The sequence below is a fragment of the Olea europaea genome, unplaced genomic scaffold (genome assembly GCF_002742605.1).
Source record: "Olea europaea var. sylvestris unplaced genomic scaffold, O_europaea_v1 scaffold1147, whole genome shotgun sequence".
Classification (NCBI taxonomy): domain Eukaryota; kingdom Viridiplantae; phylum Streptophyta; class Magnoliopsida; order Lamiales; family Oleaceae; genus Olea; species Olea europaea.
Genome location: NW_019228864.1, coordinates 154,794 through 168,648, shown reverse-complemented (window position 1 = coordinate 168,648; position 13,855 = coordinate 154,794). Strand labels below are relative to the sequence as shown.

Here is a 13,855-nt window from a genome sequence, read left to right as displayed (position 1 = left end):
ACAATGATCATTGAAAAATTTGTCACAAATTCAACATTTACAACTGTACCTTCATAAGCGTGCTGTAAAAGTTACATTGTTTCCTGTAGCTATCAAAATTACATTGTTTTCTATATTCGACTAGTAAAGGAAAAACAAATTTAAACTTGCTCTAAGCCTCTAACACTTTAGTTTGATGGTTTTCTTCTGCCATGGTACTCGCTGGAGCCTCAACTATCAACCGGACCCTAATTGTTTCACAATCTTTCGGCAATCAAGAATAATAAAGATTATTAGAGAAATACACAAGACTACGAGAATCAACAAGAAGATTAAACTCATGGCAACATTTATCACGTCGACATGTTGATTTGAAGAATGCCGAAATTTCTTTATTTGGAACTTCACTAGAAACCATATTAGAACACTGGTCAACGTAGCCATTATGGATTTCCATATAATCGTACGCACATAGAAGAACGGCGTGTGATCCCGACTTTCAATTTCCATATTTTCTGCTGCATCTGTTGATAATGAATCAAACATCAAGAAAACTTGCGTTCAAAATTTGGCATGTTTCATGACTTGTATATTAGATAGAAAGATGTCGACATTAGGAAGGAACATATGTAGTTGTCCAATTCTATTATATACAAACTTGCACTAAGAATATAACATTGAATTGGCTAAAAAAAAATAAAAATAAAAAATCAAGAAATGTGAAATGTGAAATCACAATGATCAAGAAGAGCCCAAGAAAACTTTTGAACCCTAGAGAACAGAAAGAAAGATTCTAGTCTTAATATAATCGTAATTGTTAAGACATGGATTAGCTGAAGAACTCAACTTATGAACCCTAAACTCTAAAGTATATAAAACAGATTGGATATAAACATATTAAAATTTTCAAATCAAATAAATAACGGCAAAGACGAGAAGATTCAAGAACTTGGCTTATGAAACCTAAAGAATACAATAGAATTTTTATATATTTTTTTTACATGCAATTAACAAAATTTTAACTGAATCCCAATTATTAAGTCAAGAAGAATTCAAGAATTAAAAATATAAGAGAGAATTGGCTAAAAACAATTAACAAAGTTCAAAAAAAATTAAAATGGTCAAGGCACAGTTTACAAACCAAGAGATGTGCTTACTGGGCTGTTCGTCCATAATGATGTACCAGACAGTATCAAAGCGTTCTTGCGATATGCGAAGAGTCTAAGGAGTCCTGGAAAAAGAGCAAAGGAGAATATAGAAGTGGAGTTACAATTCTTCTTCAGGTAATTTCTTTCTGCTAAGAAGATCTGTATAGAAATGTACCAGAACCCCCGCACCCCCCCCCCCCCCCCCTCTTTCTCCTCCTCTCTTTTTTTGTGAGTTGTTCAAAGTTCAAAAAAAATTAAAATGGTCAAGGCACAGTTTACAAACCAAGAGATGTGCTTACTGGGCTGTTCGTCCATAATGATGTACCAGACAGTATCAAAGCGTTCTTGCGATATGCGAAGAGTCTAAGGAGTCCTGGAAAAAGAGCAAAGGAGAATATAGAAGTGGAGTTACAATTCTTCTTCAGGTAATTTCTTTCTGCTAAGAAGATCTGTATAGAAATGTACCAGAACCCCCGCACCCCCCCCCCCCTTTCTCTCTCTGTCTCTCTATGTGTGTGTGTGTCGTGTATGTGTGTATATATATATACAGTTGAGTCGTAACTAACAATTTGTTCCCTAGAAAATTGAAAAATAACAGAAAAAGGAAACGAACAATTTTGTTAAAAGAAAGAAAATGAATATTAATGAATAATGGAAGTATTACATTCTTTACTTCCAATTAATGAATATTTTTTTATGGTATTCACCTTCTGAAAAATGGAAGTAATTAGATCCCCTTGACGTATGTAGAATCAGGGAAAATTTTACTTATTAGGTCCCTCTGATTATTGATAGATTACATTACCGAATTATCGAATCAAGAGTTAATAGTTTAATCGTTGGTTGTTACTTGCTAGAAACAAGTACAAATAAAAACCTGTTTTTAAAACAAGAAAATACTACAATTAATTATTATATATTTTACTTAGCATATTCAGAATATTTATTCCTCTCTATTATCAATCTATTATTACATGAATGATTAGATCATTTATCAATTGAAATTTGAAAGTAAAAGTGGCAATGGGCCCGAGCCGGTTCTTGAGAGCAACGAACATAAGTGAATTAGCTCGTTCCACCACAAGCCCATGGGCAGATCCAAGTTAGGATTTTGGCTAGGTGAGCTGGGCGGAGCTTGGCAACTAAAGCCCGTGGGCTTTACAAGTCCACACTATTTTATTATTTAATTACATTATTTTCCTTGTTTTTCTATTCCATTTTTCCTCCTCTAGTTCTCTTTCAATTTGTCTAGAAAAAAAAAAGCAAGCAGTCCGGCCTGTAATAGTAGTGCCCACGCGAAGCGGAGTCTTGTTGATCGACTTGATTCTGTTAAGGGATAAAATCCACATCAAAGAAAAATAAAAATATAGATCAATGTAGAAAGGTTTGAGATACCCCTCTTAACAATGTTGATATTTTAAGATAAAATCTCAAGTCTTTGCATAGTATCAAAGTCTATTAAGTTCGAACGAGCTATTCAATTCGATTAAGACTTAAAAAATGAGCAGACGAATTTCAAGATTGATCTGCTCAAAATAAGACGCCATCTTGCGAGGGCATGTTAGGAAATAAAATCCCACGTCAAATAAAAATGAAAGTATAGATCATTGTATGAGGGTTTGTGCTACTCTTCTTAACATGGTTGGCCTTTTAAGATGGAATCTCAAATCTTTACAGATTCGACCCAATGCCACCGTTAATCATTGGTTATACTAGCTATTAAAAATAATAGAATAGGTTTATGGGCCAATGTGTCAATTTTTAAATTATGTGCTATTAAAGCCAAAAAAAAAAAAAAAAAAGGACTATCCCCAACTCTAAGGGCAGGAAGGCACTTGATAGGAGACCTATTGACAATAACGTCAGTGCAATTTTTAGGTCAAAGAGCGTAAGCGCCAAATGGAAAATAGAAGCTACAATATTTTTTGCTCAATCAAAGTCTCCCTGAAGCATAGTTGGGGTATTTTTGTCCAAACTTGTGCAAAAAAATTTGTTTAAACCTCACTTATATAGACTTTACAGTAGCGTTCTTGCACTTCATTAGGTTAGACTCTCTCCACGAAAATACAACACGCATAGAATCCCTGCTTCTGAACGAAAGAAGAAGTAAAAGGAAAACATCATTGGATTTTAGAAGTCTCAATTGAAGCTTCATGATGTGTTACCACTTCTTTGTTCTTCTCAATTCCTTACGACCTTTTATTTTTCATATACTCGTTCTTGTACTTCCAACATGTTCGGCAAACGGCAATATAAACTTTATTTTGATAATTTAATCTAAGTTTTTCACGACCTCCGATGCATATTTTGTTAGGAATTTTAAACGATCGTGTGGGCTTATATGTGTAAATTGTTGTGTATTAAATTAAAGACTATCAAATTCGGTTAAACCTAATTTAAAGTGATCTAATAAGATTTCGATTTTGAGCCGTTATGCATCCAATTAAAGTATGGGTTTATATATGTGTAGAGACCGGACCCAAGTCCTTAATGTAAGGATTTTTAATCAATAGATGGGCTTGTATGTGTGAATAATTGTATGTTAAATTATAGGCTATCGAATTCGGTTGAGCCCAATTAAAGTGATCTAATAAGGTTTCGATTTTGGGTTTTAATGTATCCAATTAAAGTAGGGGAAATTAGATCCACTACCCCTAAAAAATGAGATATTTGATTAATGCCTTAAAAGTAATTAAAACTATAAATCACGTATTATTTATGTCCAAATCCAAACTCGGAGCAGATTGGAGGCACAGAGGAAATATTGATGATAGTCTCTCCTCATTTTTTATGGGCAATCTATCTTCATCTTCATTCCTCTCTATCCTCTACCACCACTCCCTCCCTCATTCTTCCTTCGTCCACCTCGACCACCATCCAGCTGTCTCACAGTCAACGATGTTAACCAAACTCCGCAAAACTCCACTTCTTTCCACAATCACCTCCTCCGTTGGGTAGCCGCATTTTTATCTTCTCTACCGGTCGTCGCCTACCTCTTCTTCATCATCACTAGAAGTTTTCGATCACTTAATGTGCTCTTCAACTCACCAGTTGTATGAATTCGAGAACAAATGATAAAGTTGGAATTGCCCAACCTGTATTCGGCCCAAAAAATTTATTTGATGAATATGAACTTGGAATCTGAGTGTTCACACACACAAAAGTTTGATTTGGGTTATATGATTTTGGTGGGATTTGGCTTCTGTAAATTTAGTGTGATATCCAAATGTTCCTAAAAATTTGGTGTTTGTCACTTTCTCTTTTAGTTTGTATCACTTTTTTTGAGTGTGTCCATTTTTTTTTGAATTGTGTAAAAAAGTGACATCGTATCACTCTTTAATTTTACACTATTTTTTATTTTCAAAAAACATTTTTTTAATATTTTGTCACTTTTTTATATTCTTTAAAAAGTGACATGGTATGTAATATTTTCCTAACATAATTAGTATATGAATTGTCATAGACATGTTGGATATGTTAAGAACATGATTATTAGTACTGTACAAATGAATGGTGTTATTTTGGTGTTTGTCACTTTTTTTGTCACTTTTTGAGTGTTTGTCACTTATTTTGAATTATGTCACTTTTTTTTTTTTGAAATGTGAAAAAAAAAGTGACAATCTTTATAAAAAAGTGACATTGTGTCACTTTTTAATTTTACATAGTATTTTTTACTTTAAAAAAACTTTTTATATGATTTTTCAAAATACATCTAATTTTAAGGGCATTTTTGTAAGTTGCCCATTAAAGTATGAGTTTACATATGTGTAGAGATCGGACCCAAATCCTAATTTTATGATGAGCTGAATTAGGTCAAAGGGCGTCCCTATATAAATAGGTTATGGTCCCCAGATCATACGCACGTATTATTCATTCTCTATTGCATCCCATCACAGAGAGGAAAAAGGGACTGCGTGTAGATTTGGAAGAGTATACCGCGAAATTCATATTGCATTAACCATATCTGATTCAGGTACGCTTCACCTTTAATTCTTGTATTTCTTGATGATTTAACATGAAAGATCCGGTAATTTAAATCATTAAATTATCCAACAAATGGTATCAAAGCCTCTTCATGTTGAATCATTAAGAATCGAATAATTTAATTTGGTTCTTGCAATATTTTATAAAGTTTTCAGATTTGATGGTTTACGATTTATATTTTGTTGAGTTTGAAAACTTTTGCGGTATAATTTTTGTTATTTTCGTAATTCGGATTAATGGTTGAGAAAATTCAGATTTGGAATTCGGATTTTGGTTTCAGATTTTCAAAAAAAATAAATTAAAGAAGATCTGGCCGGAGGCGGGTGTGCCGTTGTCGTCTGCAGCGGGCTGCTGCTCGTGCGGCGCCAGCGTGGGCCGGTGCTGTTGTTCTTGGCGGCACTGGCCGTCGGCGCCGCTAGGAGAAGAAAGAAAGAATATTTAGGGGTTTTTTTTCAGTTTCTGAATTTTTTTGGGGCGGGGGCTTCTTCTATAAATTAGATAAGTTGAGGCCCTTGGTTGCAATTAGGGTTAGGGTTATAAAATTAAGGTTTCAATCCCTAACCTTTAAGTTATATTAAGTTTTGGGCCTTTATGTTTCGGATTTAATAATTCAGTCCCTAAGGTTTTAAAATTAATTAATTCGGGCCATTAAAGTTCTGAATTTATAATTAAAGCCCTCAAACTTTAATTACTAGTTCAAATTGGCCCCCTAAGTTCATAATTAATTCAAATTGACCCCTAAAATTTCAAAATTTGATCCCTAAAGTTTTGAATTTGTCAATTTTGGTCCCTAAAGTTTTAAAATTTGATCTAATTGATCCTCTAAAGTATTGAATTAATTAATTATGGTCCACAAAGTTTCAAGTTTATTAATTTCAACCTCTAAAGTTTGGAATTAATTAATTTTGCCCCCTTAAAGTTTTGAATTATTAATCCTACGGCACCTAAAGTTTAAAACTAATCAAAATATGCAAAATTGGTGATTCTCTTTCTCAAATTTTGGTACTAAAGACTCTTTTAAAAGATATAATATTCGAAAGTTGGTTAATTGAAGCAACATGTTGCCAAAGCAACCTCTCTTGTGAAAATTGATTAACTTAGAATGTTAAAAAGTGTTTGTGCATGTGTCATTCATGAGAATATTGGTCGGCCCAAAGGAAGGTCAATATTTAGCCGAATACACGTGCACCTGTGGTGATAAACGTGTGACGATTATTTGGTTTAATGTGTGATCAATAAATCGGTCCAAAGAAAGGTTTATTGATTGACACGTTATTTTATCGTCAATATTTGATCACTACGCCAAGAGTACCGCTTACAAGTCAATATCTTTGTTCAAAGACTAGATATTGATGTTGTGCTTGGTATCTTGTGATGGGCCCTACCACTATTTGAGATTACTATTATTTGCATATTAAAGATATTCAAAGTGAGCTATTCATAATAATCGTTCTCTAATTCAGTTTCAGGTTCTGCTGCTAATATCTCTGCTACCATCAATTCAATTCCAATGCTAAATGGCACAAATTTCAGGGCTTGGCAAAAGAATGCGATGATTGTTCTTGTAGTCATAGACCTAGACCTTACTTTACGAGTCGATCAACCCGCTGGATTTACTGATAAGAGTACCTCTGATGACAAGAGGGAGATGGAAAAGTGGGAACGATCGAACCGCATAAACTTAATGGTCATGAAGCGTGCTATTCCAGAAGCATTCCGGGGCACTATGTCCGATAAGGTGACTACGGCTAAGGGTTTCCTTGAGGACCTTGAGAAGAGGTTTGCCAAGAATGAAAAGGCTGAAACAAGTACACTTTTGGCAAATCTTGTCTCAATGAGGTATAAAGGGAAAGGAAACATTTGGGAGTACAATGGAAATGTTTCACCTTGCTTCAAAACTAAAGGCACTCAAGTTGGATTTATCTGAAGACTTGTTGGTGCACTTGGTTCTGATATCCCTTCCGGCATATTTCAGTCAATTCAAGGTGAGCTACAACTGTCAAAAGGACTCATGGTCCCTTAATGAGCTCATCTTACATTGTGTCCAGGAAGAGGAAAGATTGAAGGTGCGAAACCCATTGCTTGCAAATGGATATTTACGACCAAGAGGGAATTGAAAGGTGATATAGAGAAGTATAAGGCTTGTCTTACCGCAAAAGGCTTTACACAGAAAGAAGGCATCGATTATAAAGAGACTTTCTCTCCGATTTCTTCGAAAGACTCTTTCAGGACTATAATAGCATTTGTAGCGTATTTCAATCTTGAGTTACATCAGATGGATGTTAAGACGGTGCTTCTCAATGGTGATATTGATGAAACAATTTATATAGTACAACCAGAAAATTTTGTATCGGATGATGCAAAGCAAATGGTTTGCAAACTAAAGAAATCCATCTATGGACTTAAACAGGCGTCTCATCAATGGTATTACAAGTTTCCTCAAGTGATCATCTCATTTGATTTTGGGATGAATTTGGTTGATGACTGTATATACCACAAGTTCAGAGGAAGCAAGTATATTTTTCTAATTTCATATGTCGATGACATATTGCTTGCCAGCAACGATATAGGCTTATTGCACGAAATCAAAAGGTTTCAAGCAAAGAATTTTGAGATGAAAGATATTGGTGACGACTCTTTTGTATTAGGAATTCAAATACACCGATATTGTTCTCAGGGTATTCTTGGATTATTACAAAAGAGTTATATCGAAAAGGTACTTAAAAGATATGGTATGCAATATTGTAAACCAGGTGACACCCCTTTGACTAAAGGAGACAAATTCAGGTTAAGTTATTGCCCTAAAAATGACTTGAAAATTAAAGAAATGCATAAGATTCCTTATTTCTCAGCTATAGGGAGTCTGATGTATGCTAAGATTTGTACGCATCTGGATATAGTGTACAGTATTGCGATGGTAGGGAGATATATAAGTAACCCTAGAATGGATCATTGGAAAGCAAACAAATGGGTCATGCGGTATTTACAGAGAACAAAAGACTACATGCTCACATACATGAGATTGGATCAGTCAGAGATCATCAATTATTCTGATTTCGATTTCGCGGGATGCCAAGATAGTAGGAAATCCACTTCAAACTATATTTACTTGCTTGCTGGAGGTGCTATTTCCTGGAAGAGTGCTAAGAAGCCACTATAGCTACTTCCACCATGGCAGCGGAGTTTATAGCATGTTATGAGGTTTCAAATTATGGAATATGATTGCATAATTTTGTCACTAGGCTACACATTGTAGACAATATAGAAAGATCGCTCAAGATATTTTCTGACAATAAATCAGTAATGCTGTATTTCAATAACAACAGGAGCTCGACAAGATCAAAACATATAGAGATCAAGTTCCTGACTATTAAAGAAAGAGTTCAGAGTGGACATGTGTCAATAGAGCAAACTGAGGCAAACTCCATGGTTGTATATCAGCTTACTAAGGGATTAATACCCAAGGTCTTTCATGAGCACACTGCTCATATAGGTGTAATGTCTCTTGAGAATATTTAGTTTCAATGGAAGTTTACATTTTAATGCTAGACACATATACTATCATTTTGGATACAGTTTAAGGTTAGATTTATTTTCGGTTATAAAGTTTATTTGGTTTATTATCTCTAAACTTGTTTAAAATGATCTCACTAAGGTATTAAGGTGGACCAGTTGGAAATAGGCATGTTACAGATCACATTACATGTAATTTTCATCCTACATAACCATGCTTGATCCATGTCATTCGGTTACATCGATATACGTGACAATTGTGGATTTAGCTACATGAATGTAGCGAAAGCCGCTTTAATCCTATATTGATATGATTGATGAACGAAATTGTTTGGGGATGCATTTCAGTAATGATAGCAAAATTATGAGTACTCATAAGGTTATATTTAATGCACAATTATAAGGTGACACATATAGCCCAAGTGGGAGATTGTAAGAAAATTTAAACGTCGTGTGGGCCTATATGTGTAAATTGTTGTGTACTAAATTAAAGACTATCAAATTCGGTTAAGCCCGATTTAAAGTGATCTAATAAGGCTTCAATTTTGGACCGTTATGTATCCAATTAAAGTGTGGGTTTATATATGTGTAAAGATCGAGCCCAAGTCTCTAATTCTATGAAGGGTCGAATTAGGTCAAAAGGCATCGTTATATAAATACGGTTATGGTCCCCAGATCACATGTAGAGTACGATTTGTTCATTCTCTTCTGTATTCCATCACAGAGAGAAAATGAGACTACGTGTAGATTTGAAAAACTAAACTGTGAAATTCAATCATTGCAATAACCATGTCTGATTCAAGTATGCTTCCACTATCTTGAATTTCTTGATAATCCGACATGAAAATCCAGTTATTTAAAGTAATAAATTATCCTACATATTTAGGTTAATATTTTCGTTTACCTTGACGCTTTCAAAATACTTGATCATTAATATTTGATTTTTTTTTTCAAGAGGTTGAATATAGGTTTTAGCATGTTTTAACTAATATCGTAAATTTCGATATGGATAGAGATATATGTGGGGCAGTCAATAAATTCGATTTTGATCCGAATCCGATCCGAAATAGTTGAAATTAATGAGAGATGGATTTGGGATCTCAATCCGATAGCCACATAGATTTCAGTGGATTTCGAGTCCATAAAATTTTCTATACCATAGATAAAAATAAAAGAACTAATATAAATATAAAATATTAAAATATAAATAAACAAATAATAATGAAATATCTTATTTTCAATCGTGGTTCTTTTGGGAGAGAACTGAAAAGGGAGAATTAGATTCTTGTTTTCATTAAAATTTGGAATCGGGTTTTTACTCTAAAAGCTAATTATAGAATTTTAATTAATCAGTTCTGCTTTTAAAACTTTTCAGCAAGTTGGATATTGTTTTTACATATATATATGCTTGGTATTTAGACTAAATAAATAGTTATGATAACAATTTTGTTCTATATATGTCAATGTTCTTTAAATTTGTCTGTATAACTATAAGCAGTGTTTTAAAAAGCTTGAAGCGTGTCCAAATATGGAGGTGAAATTTCAAGTTTTACGAGCTAAAACAAGATAAAGTCATTTTTAACTTTTGTACAAATAAAATCTTTTAAAAACATGAAATTAAAGTCAAATGAAATTTTTTTAAATAATTAATTAATAAATTAAAGTCAAATAAAAAGAATTTTAAAAAAGACGAGAATAAAAACCTAATAAAGTGTGCCTATGGAAGACCAAAGAGAGAGACAAAAAAAATTCAGCTATTTAGGAATTGGAAAAAAAAAAAGGAAAGGAAAGTTTAGGCGCAAAGTAAGGCGAGCTTCGAGCCTAAGAGGCACCTAGGCGCCGTCTAGACAAGCTTTTAAGAACACTGACTATAAGTCTATAACTTGTCCAAAATCTCTATATATTATCAGATAAATCAACAAGCAAAGAGACAATCATCTTCTTTTATTCTGTTAAAGAAACAAAAAATCAGTTTAGAGTAAAGTCACCTATACAAAATAAAGTAGTAAATAAGGGATTGTGGCATATAATAGAAAAGGTAACATAAATTTTTTCTAGTTTCAACCTAATCGACCATAGACAATATTGTCACAAATTCCCAAAAAAAATAAGTAAATAAATAAATTATATCATTACTAATTCAAAAGCATCAATTAAGCAGACAAAAAATGTTATGAACTGTTTTCGACTAGTGAAAGAAAACAATAAATAAATAAAAACAAAATTAGACCAGTTCTAAGTCTATTGTTTGATGCTCGTAGCCAAGATACTCGATGAAGTCCGACCCTTAATTGCTTCACAAGTAGTAAGAAAAATAGAGAATATCTGAAAAATTGTCAAGATTATGAGACAAAACGAGAGGAATAAAGCAAGGACAATGTCGATCAAATCAACATGCTGATTTGAAGAATGCTCAAAAACCCTTAATAGGACCTTCATTATAATCCATACTATCACACTGATGAACATAGCAATTATGGATTTCCGTATAACCTCTTTCACATAATATATTGGGGTATGATCCCACTTTCTCTTCTCCATATTTACTGGTGACCCTGTCATTTACGACACAAGAAAAACTTTATCAAGAACTCAATTCAACATTATATAGAAAGAAAAATAACTAAAAATACATTGTCTATCGTACTTTTCATTATAATCTAAAGAACTTAATGCTTAAAAAGAGCCCAAGAACTCAAATCATGAACCCTAAAGCACGGACGGACGTAGTGGGCTCCAGTCCCCCGTAGCCCAAGATTTTTATTTATTATTATTATTATTTTTGGGTAAAAATAGTTTTAAAAAAAAATTCGAGTATTAGTCTGGCTTGAAAATTTTTAGCTCCATCTTGAATCCAATCCTAGATCTGTCCCTATCCAAAAGAAACAAAAAAAATAAAAAAAAATAAAAAAATTGGTTTGGCTACAAACAAATTAAAAAGGTCTAATTACATAATCACAATGATTAACTCGAACTCAAATTTTTTAACCCTAAAATATAAGAGAGATTTGGTTAACAGTTATGATAATTACAGTAGTTAAGGCACAGAGAGTCGATGCTTACCAGGTTGTTCTTCCATGACGAAGTGCGAAAAAATCACAAGTTTTCTGGGGAAGATTTTGGAGAATTTAGAAAAGCAAATTTATATGATTTTAGGGTTTGTATATATTCTGAGAAACTTTTGCTATAAAAGGGGGATTACAATTCTTGTTACGATCTTAGACTAACATGTGCCGGCTAGCCCTATATATATACGCACTGTTTGAGTCCTTTATTCAATAGGAAACCGGGAAAAAAAATTGTGATACAATAGTTTAATTTAAAGTCTTCACACACAATTATTATATAAAATAATAATAATAAATTGATTTTTTATTATTCAATAGGAGCCTGTTTGGGAGTGATTTTTTCCCCCAAAAAATTGATTTTTTGACCGTTATTTCATTATTTCAACCTTCATATTTGACTTCTTCTCTCACAGGTGGACCCCGCTTTTCTCCTAACGGTCAAAAAATCAATTCTCAAAATCACTCCCAAACAGGCTCCTAATTTTAATCATACATGTTATAGAATTCACAAATTTTTAACCATATATTTCATTGACTTTAATCAAAATGAAAATCTCCACCCCCTCCACCTATCACAGGGGCCCAATTGACTAGGGGTTTAACTAAAAATAGTATGACGAGCACTAAATAATGAAAGGAATGAAATTTGACGGAATCTCAAATCAATCTTTTTCTGAAGAAGTATTTTCATCAATCTTATTGTTCCCACATGAGTAACAACTATTTATTCGTCCTTGATTTGAAAATCAAAATTTTAATAGATTGTAAATAAAATTTGATGAAATGAGTGATTAAAAATTTAATTAAAATTGAGAATTTGAAGAAATGAGTGATTGAAAATAAATTTTAGTAAAAGGCAACCAAATGAAGGATAAATACTTCCACAAACTAGAAGGATAAATACTTCCAAAAATATTTACCTTAAAAACAAAGAAAATTAGGTATATTTTTAAAAGTTGAAAAATGTTTTCCATGGAAAAAAATAGCAATCAAACACTTCCAATAGAAATTTAGGTGAAAACTGATATTTTCCATAGGAATGAGAATTTGTGATATGATCAAGTATTTCTCTCGAGGAAAAAAAAGAAATGAAGATCATAAAATCATGGAAAGTTATTCAAGAAAAAATGGTATTATCTTTTCCTTTCCAAGATAAGGCCAAGAAAATATCAGAGCATTCATCACGTTGGCAAATATTAATCCATTAAATTTTGGGTGTCAAGAATAATTAGTGGATTTTTAAAAGTTTCATTCAAATAGTTAATTTGAATAGATTTTAATGAATTTCGTAACTATAAATATATTTGCGGAATTGGTTTAAAATATTGACTTCCCCCTAAGATTTTAATGAATTTCGAGTCTAAAATATAAATTTTATTATGAATAAAATAGTATTTGTGTATGATAACTATATACTTGCAGTCCTAGATTTTATTACTATTGTGTATCTTGTATCCCTAATTCTTCCAAATAAATATTAGACTTTAGTCCTAAATGAAACACACAAAAGTCTATTGACTTTACTAATTTCTTCTCTTTTCTCTTTAATTTATAACATGTTATCAGCAAAGTCTCCAAAAATCAAAGTGAAGTACTAAGAAGGTAGTAATTGTTAAGCGATAAAATCTCACATCCAACTTATAAGGATTTAGAATACTTATCTTAATAAGGTTGACATTTTAAGATGAAATTTCAAGTCTTAACATGATATCAGGATTCATTAAGCTAACGAGCAATTTAATTAGATTAAAACTCAAAAAAATGAGCTCGTGCATTTTAAGATTGGTTTGCTCTCGAACAAGCCACTATCTTGTTAGGGTACGTTAATTAAAATCCTATAACAAATAAAGATGGAAACATAAACCAATTTATAAAGACTTGGTGGTTGCGAGTTTGTTGAAACCAAATTTGAAAAAATAAATAAAAATAAATTCACTGTTGACTTTTACAAAATCATTACCAATACACATATTGATCTACGTTTGTGCTTGCTCATTCCCTAAATACAATTATGTTACATTTACATTTTCCTTTACATTAAATTTTACACTCTTCCACATGGCATCCATCATAGTCATTGATTTCTATAATACCTTATTATATCGCGAAATTCTGTGTGCACAGAATTATCCATCACAAAAAAATTTCAGATACTGGGTCCCC

General features: G+C 32.5%; 1 protein-coding gene across 1 annotated transcript; it reads right to left on the bottom strand.

Moving 5' to 3' along the window:
- Positions 1-10,777: 10,777 nt before the first annotated feature.
- LOC111373610 lies at positions 10,778-11,822 on the bottom strand. Its single transcript, XM_022996163.1, has 2 exons — positions 11,688-11,822; positions 10,778-11,179 (listed from the first exon to the last, which is right to left on the bottom strand). The coding sequence occupies exons 1-2, from the start codon at positions 11,701-11,703 to the stop codon at positions 10,866-10,868; spliced, it is 330 nt and encodes a 109-aa protein (XP_022851931.1). The 5' UTR covers positions 11,704-11,822; the 3' UTR covers positions 10,778-10,865.
- Between the last annotated feature and the right edge of the window lie 2,033 nt (positions 11,823-13,855).